The 17960-nt window shown below is 36.2% G+C and overlaps 2 protein-coding genes across 4 annotated transcripts; both read right to left on the reverse strand.

Moving 5' to 3' along the window:
• Positions 1–855: 855 nt before the first annotated feature.
• Positions 856–9475, reverse strand: LOC133301080 (uncharacterized). 2 transcript variants are annotated; one of them, XM_061500678.1, is made up of 11 exons: positions 9361–9475; positions 8428–8535; positions 7345–7530; positions 7141–7252; positions 7033–7066; positions 5150–5190; positions 4967–5001; positions 4729–4881; positions 2083–4580; positions 1423–1497; positions 856–1272 (listed from the first exon to the last, which is right to left on the reverse strand). In XM_061500678.1, the coding sequence occupies exons 2-11, from the start codon at positions 8496–8498 to the stop codon at positions 1205–1207; spliced, it is 3273 nt and encodes a 1090-aa protein (XP_061356662.1). In that variant the 5' UTR covers positions 8499–8535; positions 9361–9475; the 3' UTR covers positions 856–1204. The 2 variants fall into 2 exon arrangements, with proteins under 2 accessions (XP_061356662.1, XP_061356661.1); XM_061500677.1 differs by having other exon boundaries at positions 1423–1512.
• Positions 9476–11782: 2307 nt separating this feature from the next.
• LOC133301074 (uncharacterized) lies at positions 11783–17541 on the reverse strand. Of its 2 annotated transcripts, none has more exons than XM_061500667.1 (8): positions 17044–17541; positions 14108–14255; positions 13862–14012; positions 13549–13674; positions 13379–13459; positions 12990–13182; positions 12644–12914; positions 11783–12340 (listed from the first exon to the last, which is right to left on the reverse strand). In XM_061500667.1, the coding sequence occupies exons 1-8, from the start codon at positions 17248–17250 to the stop codon at positions 12078–12080; spliced, it is 1440 nt and encodes a 479-aa protein (XP_061356651.1). In that variant the 5' UTR covers positions 17251–17541; the 3' UTR covers positions 11783–12077. The 2 variants fall into 2 exon arrangements, with proteins under 2 accessions (XP_061356651.1, XP_061356650.1); XM_061500666.1 differs by having other exon boundaries at positions 11783–12343.
• Between the last annotated feature and the right edge of the window lie 419 nt (positions 17542–17960).

Genomic DNA, 17960 nt, shown 5'->3' on the forward strand with positions numbered 1-17960 from the left:
TTTAACGTATTGAATCATGAATAATACTTTTCTAAAAGAAAGTAAGAGCGGCGAGGATCGAACTCGAGACACGAGACTCTGATATTATGTAAATAATCAATTCAACCCAAAAGCTTAAGGTGTTGGGTAAGACTACATTAATGGTTTTATATATCTCAACACGTCCCCTCACATGAAAGTTCACTGGGCTTAAAGGGTGGACAATGCACAGACTCATCTACCTGTGCGAACAAAGAAATTTCATTTGAAAGAAAGTGGAGGGTGGCGAGGATCTTCACCGCCCCTCACTTTCTCTTGTGAAATTTTCTTAGCACAGGTAGGTGGGCCTGTGCATTATTCACCTTCCATAAGAAAAATATTATCTCCTACTCAAATAATAAATAGAAGAGAGAGGAGTTGAAGAAGAAAAAAAAAATTCTTGTAAGACCCATTTGAAAAAGGAAAAAGTGTTTATCATTTTAAATGACATAAAGTTACATCATTTTAAGAGAGATAGACACAAAATAATTTTTTTATTTAAAATTTAAATTAAAAAAAAATCACCCACTTTTTCTCTCCCATGATTCTCATTTTTTGTGTCTATCTCTCTTAAAATGATATAATTTATGTCATTTAAAAGGACAAACATCAAACTCTTTGAAAAATATAAAAATATAAAAGAAGGAGATAATATTTTTCTTATGCAAATATAAAAAAAGTATTACCCTTGAATCATTTGTCATCTCTTTTCCTTAAATCGATGGAAAGATTACCTTCCTTATACTTGGCTCTTTGGTACTCGTCTAACAAGGGACACAGATAAAAGTTACAAACAACTAAAAATAGTGATAACTACAATTTAGTTATCTACAATGATCAATATTATGAAGTAACAGGACCATACGAAGAAAGAACATTTGGGACAACATTACAACAATGAATCCAACTATTGGAAAATTTCCTATGAGCGGGGCCGGATGATATGAATTAACTTTAGGGTAATGTAATAAAATAACCACAACATAACTCATGAATTTACAACATTCCACCTAACCCCCCCTTCTTGTTTTACAACTATCATCAATCCGCTAGAATTAATTCTGATTTTGGCAATGCATAGACGCAAAACATAGCAGGAAAAGTAGAGAGAACTCCATGCTAAACCTGACATGAAAATGTCCTGAGATGATGGCAAAGTCAACGATCTTAAGAGTTGTCCATAGCATTAATGAAACTTTGACTCGGAGGGCTTGCTTCCCCTAAAAGCTGAAAGAGAAAAGAATGACCTTGACGCTGGAACATGACCATGTGGAAGAAAAAAAGCAAGGAATTAATAAGGATCACAACTAGTGAGAAAAGTAAGAAAATGTATAATTCCATGGTGTAAAGGAGCACTAAAATCAAAGTTACAAGTCTTTGTTACTCATGGAGTGAAAGACTAACCTCTGGTGGTTGAACCAGCACCAGAATCACGGCCTTCTTGTGTCTTGTGAGAACCCTTGCCATCATCTCTGCTTGCTGCATGGCAGAAATCTATAAATGATAAGAATAGTGAAATGAGGAAGATATCTCAATCTGAAAAACCGCATCTTAATAACTTTCAATCAGTCAGGAGCAACATAAAGGACAGCACAAAGAAACTAGCATAAAATTATGATAGCATTATCTTTTTGACATTAGTCCCTATTAAGTTCCCAATACCCAAAGGTGCTTTAGCTAAGAATTTTCAGAAGTTTAACTAAGATATGCCCCCAATAACTAAATCACAGACACTACCAGATAAAATTAAGCACCAAATAAGTATAGAATAGCTTGTTAACTATGTTGCAACTATATGAGCCTATGTTGGCAAGAGTTTCAGCACAAGACAGATAAAGATGAGCACAAGGAAAGCATGTTTGAGGTATTCAAGAACAGTCTAGTTTGATTATTCTAAGGGAAGAAAATTTTATAGAGACAAGTGACAACAACTTTGAGAGATACCAAAATTTATTGCAAAGCCATCAGCTTTAAATGAGATCAGGAAAATAAATTAAAACAGAAAGGCAACAATGAGTGTAGAGCAAAGCAAAGGGGAAATGTATTAGATAAGTTTACTAGTACCTAAATTTCTTTCATATCCTTCATGTACTGAAATTTTTGGTTGTCCATAGCTTTTCACATTGAGTGCAGCCTTTCTCAGTAGATTGTCTGCATTCCTTTTATTAGAATTTTTAAACTCCTCAGCATCATCCTCTCCTTCAGAAAAAACAGATGGGCTAGACCATCCAGTAGAACCCGAATCGCCCTTGCTCTTCCGAGCAAATTTCAAGAGCCTTTTCAAACCTTTGGGTGCATCTTTTTGGTATATCATGGCAGGAGGATTCTCAGCATTTCCCCACTCACAAGTGTCAGGTTCACTACTTTCTTCTTGAAGCATCTGCGACAGAGAATGGCGAACACGAGGACTAGCGGATCCTGCCGGGGCAGCATTGGCCAGAGATGCAGGTTGGAATGTGCTATCCTCACATGGCTTAGGCAGCTCCAGATCCTCTTCTGTCTCCACCCAGGCAGAAGGTGATATGGTTGATTCTTCTTCATTCCTTATATTTAAGGAGGAGGACTCTTCTATATATGTTAACACATCACCTTCAGTAGGATCTTGGTCTAAGTTTTCTGTCTCACCACATTGCAGGTGATTATTTATCTGAGGTTCTGGTTCTGTAGCAGCATTCTGATGACTAGGTGTCATAGTGTCCCTGTCTGAGTGCTGACTAACCAAGTCAGAAGCATTGACAACCAACTCTCTTTCTTGATCTACAATAAGATTATCTTCATTGTCTCTCACAGATTTTTCCAGCTTAGGAGGACTTTTTTTCTTGTTAAGATCACTAGTACCATTCCCCATCCGAGAACCCTTTCGTAAAAATGGTTTTGATTCCAATGGCACTACACTGCTTTTCTTGGTTCCCTTGTTACCTAAGCTCTTCTTTGAAGGAACAGAGGTTTCTCCAGAAGCTGCCATCTCTTTTGCTTTAATTTCCTTGCTCTTGTTTGGGACAGCTGACTGCCGCTTTTCCTTCGTGCTTTTGATGCTCCTGACATTACTGGTCGGAGTTTCTTTCTCGTGTATGCTTCGCTGCTGAGATTTTTCCCTTTGGGGGCTTGGTTGGGGAACAGAAGCTGTTGACACTGGCTTCCGACGTGTTGGGGTGCTGTTGGCAGATGAAATTCCACCACGAGCTTTAGCAGGGGATGTCCCAGCAGCCCTTGGTGAAGGTGTTGCTGACCAAGACTTACGAGTAGCAGGCATCGGTGACGTTTTAGATGATGCTTTTTTCGTAACTGAAGGTTTAAAGGTTTCCTTTGGGGAATTTGTAGCTTGAATTGAATTTCTAAGAGATTTTTGGGGCAACTTTGTAGAACTTTTTTTACTTGCACTCACATTTTTGGACAACATTTCAGCCTTCCTCTTATCAAGTAGTTGTTGCATTTCTCGAAATTGTGCTTCTTTTTCTACTCGTTTTCCAGCCTTCTCTCCTCGGAGCTTTGCATCCCTTTTCTCCTTATAATTATCATAAGACCCTCCTCTTTGCTCAAATGAAATATTTTGGTTTCTGCTGGGCTGGGACTTTCCATATATGGCAGGCTTGCTTTGGACCATTTTTTTAAGAATCTGGTTGAACTCTGCTTGCTTTTGTTGATTCCATTCTGCTGAGGCTGCAAACTTTTTGACAATATCCTCTCTTACTTTTGGATCAGTTTCTTCTTGATTATCTACAGTATAAGAACCTACGTTTTCCTGTTTTTCAGGTTTCACATCGCAATCAATGATCTCAATATTATTGTGACTTTCAGAAATAAAATCAGACACCACTCCTACTTCTGAATTCTTAGGAATCTCAACATGTACCACATCATTGGAAGTCACTGGAACAGGATCTTCCTGAACAAGTTCTGGTTGGTCTTGAACAGAGGTTTGCCCCATACCAGAACTCCATCTTCTCAAGACAGATTTATTTGTACTAACAGAAACATCTGCTAATGACTTCCTCTTTTGAATATCTGCAGTTTGATCCCGCTGTTTGCTTTCAAAAAGACTGATGGCATCTTGCACAGTTATCCTCCTTACATCAATCTCAGTCTTTTTATAGGGTTGTTCAGATACTTCCCCTTCACAGTCATTTTCAGCAGTATCTCTATAAGATATTGGCCTATCTCTCCCAGGAAAAAAATTTAGACTCTTGATAGTTAATGCAGCAGCTCTGCGGGGTCCAGCTCTTCCTATTTGTATCCTTCGCATTGGGGATGCTGATCTTTTGGGAGTTGCAGATCTCACAAGAGAACGGCTTCTCTCAGCGGATGTTTGATCATCATCACTTGAATTAGAACATTCCTCGCTTTCTGTTGAACTGTGTCTCTCAACTTGAGCAACTTGAGCTGGTGAAACACCATATTTAACAGGTGAATCTGAATGTAATGGCATGGAATTCAGCAGGTTTTTGATGGCCCTCTTTGCATCATCTTCCGTCACATCACATGTGAGCAAGGTTGTTTCATTGCTCAGGAAACCAACATCCTGGCTCTTTTGGTTTAATTCTATAAACTTGCACAATGAATGCCTGAGAACATAGACACAATGAACGGAAAACGTGTTTAACAGCTTAGCAATGTTTTTATTATGAGGGAAAAGAGAAGACATACAAGTGGAATCTAGGACTTGCAATTACACTGAAGGCCAATGAACGTATAAGTCTGTCTGAAACTTACTCTATATTAGCAGCACCAAAATGTTGAGAGAATTTTGCTAAATAAGTCATGTCTTTAAGGGAGCAGGTAGCACCACTAGCCTTGTTAAAAGTTTCACCTAACTTGTTGCTTAAAGCTGTGAGTCTTAGATCCATTGCTCGTAACAATTCATTCCTGGCAGCATATTTTCAGAAAGCTTAATAGTGGCTGCAGCCATTCTATATCAGTTAAAAGTAATGCAATAGTCACAAGAACATACTTTGAAGCATCGGATGACATGATGTTATGTTGAGGCTGTTCATATGCAATAAATTGTTAGTTGAAATATAATGTACTGTAATAAAGTCAAAACCAGATAATTGAATAAGTTGATTTATTGGTAATAGTTTATAATGAATTTGCAAACTGAACCCACTCTATGACATTGGAAAAAGGGAATTACTTTGGAGGTTGGTGCTTCACCATATGAGCTGCTGTTACCATCTGTCAAAAGTGGGAAATGCTAATAAAATCAATGGAAATATGGAGAACGATGATATCTAATGTAAAAGTCAAGAAAGTTATTTATAGTAGAAAATATTCAATATCATGAATAAGATAGCAGAAACCTAACAGTCACCAACTCTTCTTTATAATCCACAATATCATATGGAGTAGGGTGTTTTGATGCATTTAGCAAAGGCTGGGTGTGACCATTTAAATTGGATAAAATATTTTTATCAACTTCAGGCATTTTGGTAGGACTGGGGAGGCAAAGTTGATATGGTAGTGAGCTATCTATGCAGTTCTTTTTTGTATTTGGCTTGAGAAAATGTTTGTACGTATAGGAATTCCTCTTATCCCTGAGCTCTTATTTGGGTGAAGATTGTCTTCTTGGTCTCTATGGTGTGATGTACATTGTTCTTTCCTAGGTTGTCAGTAGTGGTCGATAGCGCTGCTAAACCGCTATCATAGCGGGTAGTAGCGGCCGGCCGCTACAACCGCGACGCCGGCTAGTAGCGGAAGGTAGCGGCAATACCGCTATACCATTAGTTCAAGTGAAGATAAAAGTGAGGGAGAAGATTTGTTGGAATTTGATGGAGAATCTGGAGATGATGATGATTTTCTTCATTAGTTCACTTCTTGTATTTGACTATTTGACAATTTCATTGTTCATTTGCCTTCCTTTATGTTCCTTGTATTTGACATTGATTGTAGAATTATGTGTTTGATTTTGTGTGGCTTCTTATGTTTGAGCATTTATATTTGTCTAATATTAGACTGTTAGTAAAATATCTGTGGAATTAATACTTCACCGTAACGGCAATACCGCTACCCGCTACTGACAAGTATGGTTCTTTCACAGTTTCTCCCTGGCATATTTGGAAAAGGATTTGAGAGCTTTATTGTTTTAATATGTTTGTCTGTCCTTTGTTTCTACTTTGTGCCATCATCAAAAGAGGATTTCTTATCCATCTCTTATTTTTTACTCTTTTGTTCTTCCCTCTAATACTAAATACTATTTCTTCTAGAGCAAAGCCACAAGCAGTTTTTATCCTATGTGAGACATTATCAAAATTAATTTGACTATTGTTTGCTAGATCTATAGTACTAAATGATCTGCTTATCATATACTCCAGAATACTGACATTCAAGGTCAGCACAACATGAGAAATCCATGCTAACAACAAATATCAGAGACTGAAGTGACTACCACTACATCCAACTAAGAACTTGCTAGGCATGGCATCAAAACAGTCATATTGGCTAGTTCATAATCCAGTTTGTTATTGGTAAAAAAATTTAAGGATATTGATAACAGTCATCAACAACATGTACTGAGTCATTAAAAATGTATTCTCAGTTATACAACGGGGAAAAGCCATTAAAAGGAAAAGACCAAGCATTAACGGATTAGCAGCCATTAGTTCTTTTGAATTGAAAGACGGAGACAAAAGGTTATCCAAGCTCCCATGAGTTCATGACAATAAATAGCCACAATACCGCTTCAATTTTGCAGGAATATAGTAAATGCCAGTAAACTGCAGCTACAGATATTCAAATGTGGGCAGATTCAATTATAGTAAATGCCAGTAAAGGCCACTTCATTGCATTCTTGTTTTCAGCCCTCATGGATACTAGGATGGCTAATCTTCTATTTCTTCTATTGGATATCTAAAAGCTAACCCCTGTAAGACCTCTTTATTACAATAAAGAGAATATGATAAATCCTACTGGTTGGTGGTAGTGGACAAAATCAATAAAACCATGAAGTACCACTCTACTCAACCAAACCATAATTCCAACCAATAAGGCATGCTAGTAAACGAATTTAGTTAAAATTACCTCTATCGCCGCTTCCAAGATGATCGTGATGGTCCTGATTTCAGAAGACAACTATCAATCAGAAACTACACATATCCAGTACTGATTTATTGAAAGACAGAGTATCACCTTTCCATATAAAGAAACATGGAATTTCTTTGAATCCTCCAATTGAGACATCTCATCCATGATACTATTGATGACATCTATCAAATCTGGTGAACTAGCAACATGCAGGAACCTGAATAGCAAAATAATATCAGAGCTAGCAAGATTTTCCTACAAGTAAAATACAAAGGAAAAATAAAAAATAAACCACTCTTTGATAGAAACCTTTTAAGAGTAGCTTTTGAAAACCATTCAGCACCATGAAGATTTTCAGGTAATTTAAGATCAAAGTTTGCATCAAATCCCTTAGCATGCAAATCATTTATTGCAGGTACATGTGGCAACAAATGTTCCAAATGTCCAGCTTCCACTTTCTCGGATTGTTTTCCCTTACAGACAAATGCCTCATACCTATCCCACCACCACAGAGAGAAATGTGCAAATATCCATTAAAAACAAAATGTATAACATTAAATGGGGAACAGGTTCAGTACAAAGCTACTCGATGCACAATTGAATCTACTGAAGGAAGAACTAACTAGCAAAGGAAATCATAATAACTCTAATAGAGTACACAAGAAAAATGGATGAGTCTATGACATATTATAAGTACAATCCTGCTCCTAAGCCATAAGGACATGTTTTTTCAAACAACAACCTTCACAAATATTTTTAATAACCACTATAAAATCACTATATTCATTGATCAGATTTCATAACTTCTTTTAGAAAAAAGTTGTTTTAGAAATAGAAAGAGAAAACAGTATATAAATATAGAGGATATCTAATGATTTAATAACTAATGAGATCATCTATTATTAAGATTTAAAAGTGAAAGATATTGTCGTCTTTTATTTTATAGGTTTCTTTCAACCACAGAAAAACGATAAAACTCAATTGAATGACGAAGTTGGAGCAAGAGGTGGAACTGGAGTTGGGAATTTTTGTCTAGATATTTTATTTTGTTTCCCTATTAGGATTCAAATTGGAATCATGGCACAGAATAGATACAGGTTTGAAATTCTTAAAAGCAGGACATTAGAAACATCATCTTTTTGGATTTGAAGAAACTGATTCCCTTTGTTCCTTCATTTATTTTTTCTCTACATCTTATAAGTCAAATATGGAAATACACATATAGTCTAATACTATCTCATCAAAACCTATTACAAAGAAAGGAGGAAAATAACATCTAAAAGGAGGATAGGAAATAAAATAATACTAAAATGAGTTCATGTGTCAAATTCTGTTTCAAAATGGAAACCTCATATGAGGCACAATTCAACTCCACAGAGCATCAGAGCTAACCTGTTTTGCTTTGGAAAAATCCGAATTGAAGCATAATCCAAATATGCATTACCATCCATCGCATCCTCCATTTCCAAAATTTTCAATGAAAAACAAAGGAACTTGAACCTGAAAGGAGAATAGTATTTAGACAAACCATAAGCTAAAATTCATTCTGAATTTATTCAAGACTCTACCCACCAAACAAATGGCACCAAGTGAAAACTAATCAGCAGCCATCATATCCATGCAACTAAATCACATTTCATCACCAGAAAATACAAAAATTTGAATCATAAGCAATCGAAATGCAGAAAAATTATGCAACGAGTTAAATATAGCCCCGAGGTCGATGAAGAAATAAAAATGCATTTCACTTGAGCTTGCTGTAAGAGACAAAACATAATGTTAAAAAAAAAAAAATTTAAAAAAAAGACTTATGAACTGTCTTTCTTTTTAAAATATAAATTGCTGATTATTATTAGCAAGCGCTCTTCCAGGTTAATCATTGCCATCGACAAAAAATAAAATAAAAGAAAATTTAAAACCACAGAAACGCTCATTTCGGGAAAAATGAAAAAGGCGCAAAGAAACAAACAAAGGAAAACCAAAAAAGGTTCTGCAAGAAGATAAGCAAGGTGCAGTTACAGTCAGAAAGTTTATCTAGATCAACAGAGAAAAAAGAACAGCTAGAACTGCGTGCATTGAAATCAGATCTAGCAAGCCATCGAGAATCTCTATTAAAAGCAAAAACAAAGAAAGAAAAATCACCGACAGAGTAAGTTGAAGTGAAGCAGATAACGAAGAAAATCTCGGAATCTTCAAACGTGGAAAAAAAAAAAAAAAAAAAACCAATGGTAATAAAACAACAAGACAGAGAAAGTGAAATGCAAATGCATTCAAGGAAAGTGAGAGTTGGAAGACAAGACAGGCATAGACCTTGGTTGTTCTCACCTAACGTTTGAGATCTGAAAACGTGTTTTGTTGTTTATGTCAAGAAGGAAAGAGAAAGACAACTTCACAACACTGTGTTGAAACTAAGAGTGAGACTGAGAAGAAGCAGAAGCTGCCTCCGATTCCAATCTGTGAGATGAGTAATGAGTGATATGAGTGAAGAGCGTAAAAAGAAAGACAAAGTGAATTGTGTTTGATTTTGTTTGTGGTCCGCAGAGGTAACTAAACTTAATGTTACAACTTACAACTTACAACACGTTATTCCACCACCGCTGCTACCACCACCACATAACACCATCAAATATGCTTTGTCCCCCCAACGCGTGCCTTTCACGCTTTACCACTCCCCCAACACTTTTCTTCTCTCGGTTTTTTCTTTTCTCTTTTCGGACATTACAGGGAATCGAACCGCACACCTAATATACACTAAACACACCCAACACCACTAGGCTATCCCTAGTGGTGCGTTTTTTCTTTTCCCTTCTTTCTATAAAAAATAAATAAATAAAAGAACTTCACTTTATTTTATATCTTCCTTATTATATATTGTATAGAGTGCATTTGGGCTGCGTCATTTTTTGCATTGATTGATGAGATGAATGAATATTTGTATAGTAATTTAAGTTTGTATGTGCTAATACGCAAATGAAGTGTGACAAAGATTGGGTTGAGAAATGAGAATAAAACGACAATTCTCACCGCAACCAAATGCATGACACGCGTGCATTTGGTTTTGGGGTTTCTAGATCCACCACACATATACATGTTCCTCGTCAAATTTGTATCCACTCTCAGACGATTAATTGCCGTTGTCGGTAATGTACGTGTGTGCATCATGCATGCCCTTCAACCTCAATAAAATAAAGAGTTTTACTTTTATCCTTTAACATAACACAACAAATTTTCCTACTCTCACAACATTTTGTGAGGCCCACATTTTTTAAAACAAAAAAATAAATAAAAAATTAAAGCACGCAAAACGAATCTCTATAACATTACACAATCATTTTTCCTACAACATAACTCTTATAAAACCCTAAAATAAATGCCCAAGCCAAAACATAATATATACGTTTTAGTACAAATCCCTCTATATATTTTTTGTCTCTCATTACAAAATACGCGCTTTACGAACTGGACAAACAGCACAAGGTCTTCCCGTATTTATTTATACTGGATTTGGCTACTTTACTCTGCGGTATGTAATTAATATAAAAATATTGTTTTTAAAACTTTAGACTATTATTAAGTTTTTTGTATTCTATAAAATCTTATATTGACTCAGTTCATATTTTTATTCTAGTAAATGATACCCACATTTTTGTGTAGGTGAGATAAGAAGAAAGTATGAGATAAATTAAATTAAGAAATCATAACCTAATTTTCATATGCGTCCCCATTAATATAAATCTTAAATGACTGCCTGAAGCGCTGGGACCAGATCCAAGATCTGAATATCAAGTTCTATTCAGCAAGAGAGAGAAAAGTATACCGTTTGTCATATTAAAAAATAAAAAGTTTAGCAAAAGAAAAAAAACTAGATGCAGTTTTAAAAATGAGAAACTTTACGGAGATACCCTTGAGAAGAAGCTTATAACGATGACAAAACTTGGATTAACTTATTTTGAAACTCTTTTTAATAATTTACTAAGAAATCTTTAAGAAATAATTAATTTTCGAAAAAAAAAAAAAAAAACCAAACAAAAATGCACTCAATGTTACAGGTCCAATTGCATTTTTAATCCTGTACTTAATAAATAACTTGATCTAAATTTGGGTAACCCTGAATTTTCTGATATAAAATTTGAATTGTGCTACGAGTAACATTTGTACAGAACCTTACAAAAGTTGTATTAACACTTTCATATGATCCTTCCACTTTCTATTTAAATTGTGGTTCCTTCCCACGAAACCGGACCATGCGCAAGATGTACTCCCCTTCATCCCAAACCCGGAATAAATTTTTGGTACTACTGTTGTACCTAAATTCAGTGCACATCAAAGGAGAGAAAAAAAAAAATTTAACTGACATGTAATATTTTCATTGATGGGATGCACTGAATCTTTGGTACAGCTACCACAAATTTATTCCCAAACCGTATGCATAGTTAAAGTGGAAGGCACAGCTCGTATGTCAGCCTTTTGCACTGAAGACTAGATGGCAGCTGGCAGAAAAGAAGCCGTAGGAAAAGTAGGATAGAATAGAACACAAAAGTGAATTGATTGGAGTACCAGAAACTTAAGAAGGAAAGGTTGGCAAATCGTAAAGCTACCACTCTACCGATTATTGATTGCTTTTGTACCTTTACCGAGTATTTGGCTTCGCGGCCCTTACAATCCATGTGTGTGCAAACTTATTATCCACCACATGCCACAAGGCAAAAAGGAGAAAAGGAAAAAGATAGGTAGGGAAGAGGGTATAGCATTTTTCACATATTTCACTCCATCGAAAACGCTACATTAAATGTCAATATATATATAGATTACAGCAAAAGCAACATGTGGTGAGTTACCAGCATAGAATATCACTTCGTACAGATTTGTCTAACTACAGAACAAACTCGCCTAAGGCTTACATGACAAGAAAAAAAAAATGAATGATACAAGAACACTTAATGGTTACAGCTGCCGAAAGTTCTCATAGCAGATCAGGTCAATCAACGTACACAAGAACAGCCAATTAGAAAACACAGGGCAACAGTAAACTCAACAATACATCAATTAGACCACACATGAACTAGACCGTGCCTATTGCCCGTATAGATCTCATTGCGCTCTTCATCATAGAAGAGAGCAGTAATATCTTCCAAGGCTTCTGCAACTGTGCTCCTCATTTTGGATACATGCTTTCGCTTCCTTGAATTACAACTGCTCCCTGAAGTATTGTCACTGCAACAGCATTTGTCCTCCAGAAAGCTATTGCTTGCTCTTATTTTGGCAAGACACTTGCCAGTTAAAATGTTGCTGACATTAATGGAGCCTGCTGCATAAAAAAAGTAGAGCCCATCAGTAATGCACCTTTGAAAATAGGTGTTCCACATAGAAATGATATAGATTGATAAAAGACACATTGAAAACTGTTTAATTAATATGATTTGCCATCATGTTTTACGTTTTAACATATCATGTCAAAATGCAAAACATTTAGCTATACCAACTATCAGGTCTGATGATCAAGCCAAAACTTCATAAAAACATATCTCCCATTTTACCTTCAGACAAGGTGCACTACAAAGGGAAAATTTTACTAAGGGGTGGGGCAAGGAAAAAATACAAAAAGTACCATTTCCTTCAGACAATGAATCATCAGAATCAGCTTTGCAGTAGGATATGATAAGATCCTGGTCACTGGTTATATATATATTGTTTGTATTGCAGTCAGGATGCCACAAGAGGTGATCCTCAAAAGAAGTTACAAGCTCTCCACGGAAGTTCCACACAGCCACAGTCCGATTTCGAAATGTCAGGAATAATTGGTTCTCATATAGAAAGATAAATGCAGATGGTGTCATAAATTCACTTCTGCTAACTTCAGTTAGCTCAAAAGTCCGCACCTAAAATTAATTAAAAGTCAGATATCTGGATGTAAAACCATGTATACAATGCATGTAAAGGAGAAAATTACTTACGTCAAGAATTTGGAGGTTCTCATTTTCTTGCTTGACAAGTAGCTTTTCATTGAACTGTTCAATAAAATCCACCTTCTTATTCCGATAAAGGAGATGGTTGAATGATTTCAAAACAGTACCATCTTCGATTGAAAGGATTTTAAGCGGGACATGGCTACTTGCTTTAGCAAAAATCAACAACATGATCCCGGGACTAATCAAAAGAAATCATCAAAGAGCAAAGTAGTGTAAATAAAGTAAGATCACCCAAAGAAAAGAAGGGGAACTGATATTATTTAGAATAGAAAAACTGATGTTATATGATTTCAGAAATTTGTGCTCCACCATAAACCGCTTCTATGGAAGTGTTTTGTATAAACCAAAGTTAAATTCACAAACACAGAAGTTACCTGATCTTAATCTCTTGGACATTTTTATCAGAAATGGAGTACAACATCGTATAGTTTTTCAGGTCAAATACCTTGTATATGCTACAGGATTAAAAAAAAAAACAAGTATCACTATAAAAAAAGCCTTGATATATCTCAGCATAAAAGTATCAGCACAGTAAAATGTTTACCTATCCTGTGCAGAGTACGTGAGTACCTTCCCATTTACATCATCAAACTCAACGAAACCTGGCCACTTTAGAGACTCGGATTCAAAAAGAGGAAAGCCAGCATCTGGTTTACCCCTCCTTATGTATCTGAACAACATAAACATTTTAGCATAGAACACAAGTAGTCAAACCTGGACAAGCAACTATAACTATTAATTGCTTTTCTTTTAATTATTGTTTTTCTTGAGTGGTTTTGGAGTTTTGGTTTTCTCTGCCATCTTTGTTGAGTGCAAGGGGAAGGGTAGGAGTAACAAAACAACAGAGTTATACATACTCAATTCTTGTGCTTCTGCATCTCAAAGAACTGTAACTGTCTGAAGCATAGACAGAAACTGTGATAAGCGAGTCATTATTTTTGTTATAAAACAGACTTCTTATAACTTCATCAGGACTGACATTCAAAAAGCATATCCTTTCATTGGTCTCTGCATCAAACAGTTGAAACAAGTAACATATAATATATCCATTATGAGTTGCAAATAGAATTAAACAGAATATAAACACCACGTACTGATACTACCTCGGCTAAATGCTGCACAAACACCAGATTGTGCAAGAGCAAAAACAATGTCCTGTGCTGCTACAATCTCTATGATCTTCGATCTTTTTCTCAGAAACGGCAATACCATAGATGAAGGACCTTTTGGATCATGTGTATCATATTCTTCCTACAAATATATCCAACAGACATGTTACAACAAGTAGGGGAAATGGGCATACTTAGAAAAAAAAATCCAAATCTCATAGTTATCAATCTCGAATAGTATCGTTTAACGGCCAACCGCAAAACCACTACAGCAGCATAGTGGGTGGCGGTATAGGAGCTAAAGTGAAGTAGATAGGGGGTAGCGGTTTAGCTGCTAAAGTGAAGTCCACGTTGTGAATAATTATGACCATTCTTTAATTGTTGTGATGATTATATTACCCAAAACTTGAAAGAAGATAAGTAAATGGTTTAAATTTAAAAAAAAAATTACCGATTGAGGCACCAAAATTTGTCTACCACTATTCCCCGCATTAGATGCTCACATACTTACATGCCAACCTTTTCTTGAATTATCTTCCTATTCCTCCACTACACATTAATTAATACCCCTCCACGGTAAAGGAAATAATCAATCAAATTTAATCAAATTGATTTCAAAATTCAAAATCACCATAACAAAACCAAAAAACTCCATTTAATGGAAAGTAGTTAAATTTAAAACATTATTTTCAATATGTATCACTTTTGTCTTTTAATTTTACTATGATGTAACACCTATCTTTATTGGCATCTATAAATAGGGAAAAATATTTCAACTTTTGTTGCAGAAAAAAAAAATTCTGCCACACTCACATAAAAGTGAGTGGGGCCTACTAATCTTTTCTTGTTCTTCTCTTTTCTATGGGACCCACTCACTTTTATATGAATGTAGCAGGAAAAAAATTTCAGTAGCAAAAGCAGAAACAGAAACATTAAACCCATATAAATATTTCAGTCACATACATGAAGAAACAGCCCTCCCCTCTCATCTCTCTCTAAATGCTTTGCAAAACACAGCAATGGCTGTAGAGGTGAGTTATCTGATTCGGGTTCTGGGACTTACCCTTTGAAGTTTGCATACCATATGCTCCTGATCTTTGATTTCAAAGCCTTCAGGTTGTGTCATGTACACATCCTCCTTCAAGAACCCATTCAAGAAGGCGGTCTTGACATCCATTTGCCAAATTTCATAGTCGTGATATGCCGCTATTGCAAGCATGATCCTAATAGATTTGATCATGGCAACAGGTGAGAAAGTCTCATCATAGTCAACTCCTTGTCTTTGACGATACCCTTTCGCAACCAACCTAGCTTTGTAGGTCTGAACGTTGCCATCTGCATCAGTCTTTCTTTTAAAGACCCATTTGTTACCAATAGGAACTATTCCTTGCGGTTTAGGAACCAAGGTCCATACCTTGTTTTGATACATCGAATCCATTTCAGATTACATGGCTTCAAGCCATCTAGAAGAGTCAACATCCTTGACTGCCTCTTCGTAGTTACTTGGTTCATCATCCTCGACGGTTTGCTGATTCTCAATCACAAACCCATACCTCTCAGGTGGATGGATGCCCCTCGTTGACCTATGGAGTTGTGTGTTTACTTCTCCATTGGAGAACGTCGCCTGCGGAGTAGACGTGGGTTCCTCAATCTGTTAATGTGGTTCTTGAACTTCTTCAAGATCAATCTTACTCCCACTGGCTCCTTGAGAGATCAAATCCTTCTCAAGGAACTCAGCATTTTTTGACACAAACACTTTGTGTTCATCCATGGAGTAAAAGTAGTATCCCTTAGTACCTTTGGGATACCCCACAAATAGACATTTAGTTCTCTTAGCACTAAGCTTGTCTGATGCCAACGTTTTGACATAAGCTGGCGATCCCCATACCCTGAGGTAACTCAGGTTGGGTCTCTTACCATTCCATATCTCATATGGTGTGGTCTGAACAGATTTAGACGGTACCCTATTTAGAAGGTATGCCGCTGTGTCTAGGGCATATCCCCAAAACGATTTTGGAAGTTGAGTCTCACTCATCATAGACCTAACCATGTCTAACAAGGTCCTGTTTCTCCACTAACCTTCTTGTAAACACAAGGTTCATCCTCGTTCTTGATAAAACCGTTACTCTTAACGACTTCATCAAAACGAATATTCCAACTCCTTGATGCTTGCTTTAGCCCATATATCGAGTATCAGGTGATTCCTTTTGGGCTTACAAATGGTTTCAAATGTTGTACTGCACACAAGTGTCACGAATAGCTACGAACAAAAAGCAATACAAGAAATCACAATTTCCTAATCCATGTCCCTCTCGATCCCTCTGCAATGGCCACATCATAACCTCAAACAAGTTCACACCTATGAAACCACAGCTCCGCGCTACATTACTTTTCTATATCTAATATCCCATACATGGAGAAACCACAGCTTCACGCCCATCACTCACGTGGCAGCCTTAGACTGACTAGTCATCCAATCCCTACAATCTATTAAACCATCAAATAGAATTAGAGGTACAAGCCAAAACAGAAATTGACATAGGACAACACAATCATAATGGAGAAACCTTTATTAATAATCTCTGTTAGGCAAACCCAGCACACCTTTATGATAAGTACAGACTCCAAGAAAGGAAAAATGCTTCACTCCATCAATAATTGGCAGGCCCTTCGCTCAATGATGAGATAACAACAAAGAAAAACTAGATTCTGCTGATTTAATTGAGTTCTATAACTTCAAAGTTACGAAGCAATAACATAAATTTCAAGTTCGATCTACCCAGAATAATTTTAAAATTTTAATGTAGTAGCCCTAACCAAATCTTCTAATTCACATCTGGAGGATTCATACATAAGCATTTTATGCTATTTTTTTTAATAAGAAGAAAAGGGGAAAAAAAGTGAAAGTGGGCAAGTTAGGGAAATGGGACCTGTAAACGAATATTCCGGAATCTCTCCTGAGCATCTGTCATGCTGAAAGCGCGATCACGCTTGGAGCTGATTTCACGCCTCTGAAGCTTCTTGACGCTGTTCACGAACCCATCAACTGCCCCAAGTCGACGCGGCCTCCTCCTCGCAAGCACTCTCCGCCAGCAGCGAGGGCGAGGGCTCACCGTAATCCTCCTTCCACTTTCCATATCCTCAAAATAAGAGCATCAGCCCACGACTCAAGAGTAGGAACCCTAAAATCTTCTGTCCCCAAAAGGAAGAGGAGGAAGATTAGGGTTTTATCAGTTAGAAGCAAGAATTGAAAGGTGTGTATGTGAGAGTGAAGGGGGAAAAAAGAAAAAGAGGAATAAGAAGAAGAAGAAGAAGAATGAAGTCCACCAAGAATTCAATGGGGCGTCGATCGCAGTCTCAAAACTCTGAATTTGGAATCTGACTCGGACACTGCTTAAAATAAAAAGTAAAAAAGATAACACGAAAGAACAAGCAGTGTCCGAATCCGAATGAATGAATGAATGTCTTCTCTTATAAATTACCCACGCAGGCCCAAAATCTCGGCCCATTTTCTTATATTCAAACGCCTATTTTCTGGTTTTGGACATTTTTTTATTTTTATTTTTATTTTAAAACTACTGTCCTTTTCAGTTACTAGAGAGTTATTATATTACAGTAATTTTTTTCTAAGTAAAACTTTATTTTTTTTCCTTAAGAAGTATATTGATTAATTTATTCACTTAAATATAAGTTTTAACAATTTATTTCCTAATTTTTATTTTATTTTTAAACCTCCATATACTGAAGTTTAATGTTATTAATTTTTAAAAACTGATATAACATATGCAACTCCGTCAATTTATCCTTATATAATAAAATTAAGTCCTCTCTCCTAAAAGCAAGATAA

This window comes from Gastrolobium bilobum, unplaced genomic scaffold, assembly GCF_033153095.1.
Source record: "Gastrolobium bilobum isolate Gb01-03AN ecotype WA unplaced genomic scaffold, APGP_CSIRO_Gbil_v1 utg14771, whole genome shotgun sequence".
Taxonomy (NCBI): Eukaryota; Viridiplantae; Streptophyta; class Magnoliopsida; order Fabales; family Fabaceae; genus Gastrolobium; species Gastrolobium bilobum.

Excerpts from the sequence above, each read along its gene's own strand:
- LOC133301080 (XM_061500677.1), bottom strand. The coding sequence starts at position 8,498 with ATGGAGGATGCGATGGATGGTAATGCATATTTGGATTATGCTTCAATT. Across the intron at positions 5,002-5,149 it reads GTGAAGCACCAACCTCCAAA|CCTCAACATAACATCATGTC; the intron begins GTAATTCCCTTT and ends GCATATGAACAG. Across the intron at positions 1,513-2,082 it reads AGGATATGAAAGAAATTTAG|ATTTCTGCCATGCAGCAAGC; the intron begins GTACTAGTAAAC and ends TATCATTTATAG.
- LOC133301074 (XM_061500666.1), bottom strand. The coding sequence starts at position 17,250 with ATGGAAAGTGGAAGGAGGATTACGGTGAGCCCTCGCCCTCGCTGCTGG. Across the intron at positions 13,460-13,548 it reads ACGTACTCTGCACAGGATAG|CATATACAAGGTATTTGACC; the intron begins GTAAACATTTTA and ends TTAATCCTGTAG. Across the intron at positions 12,344-12,643 it reads TTCATTGTCTGAAGGAAATG|CAGGCTCCATTAATGTCAGC; the intron begins GTACTTTTTGTA and ends TTTTTTATGCAG.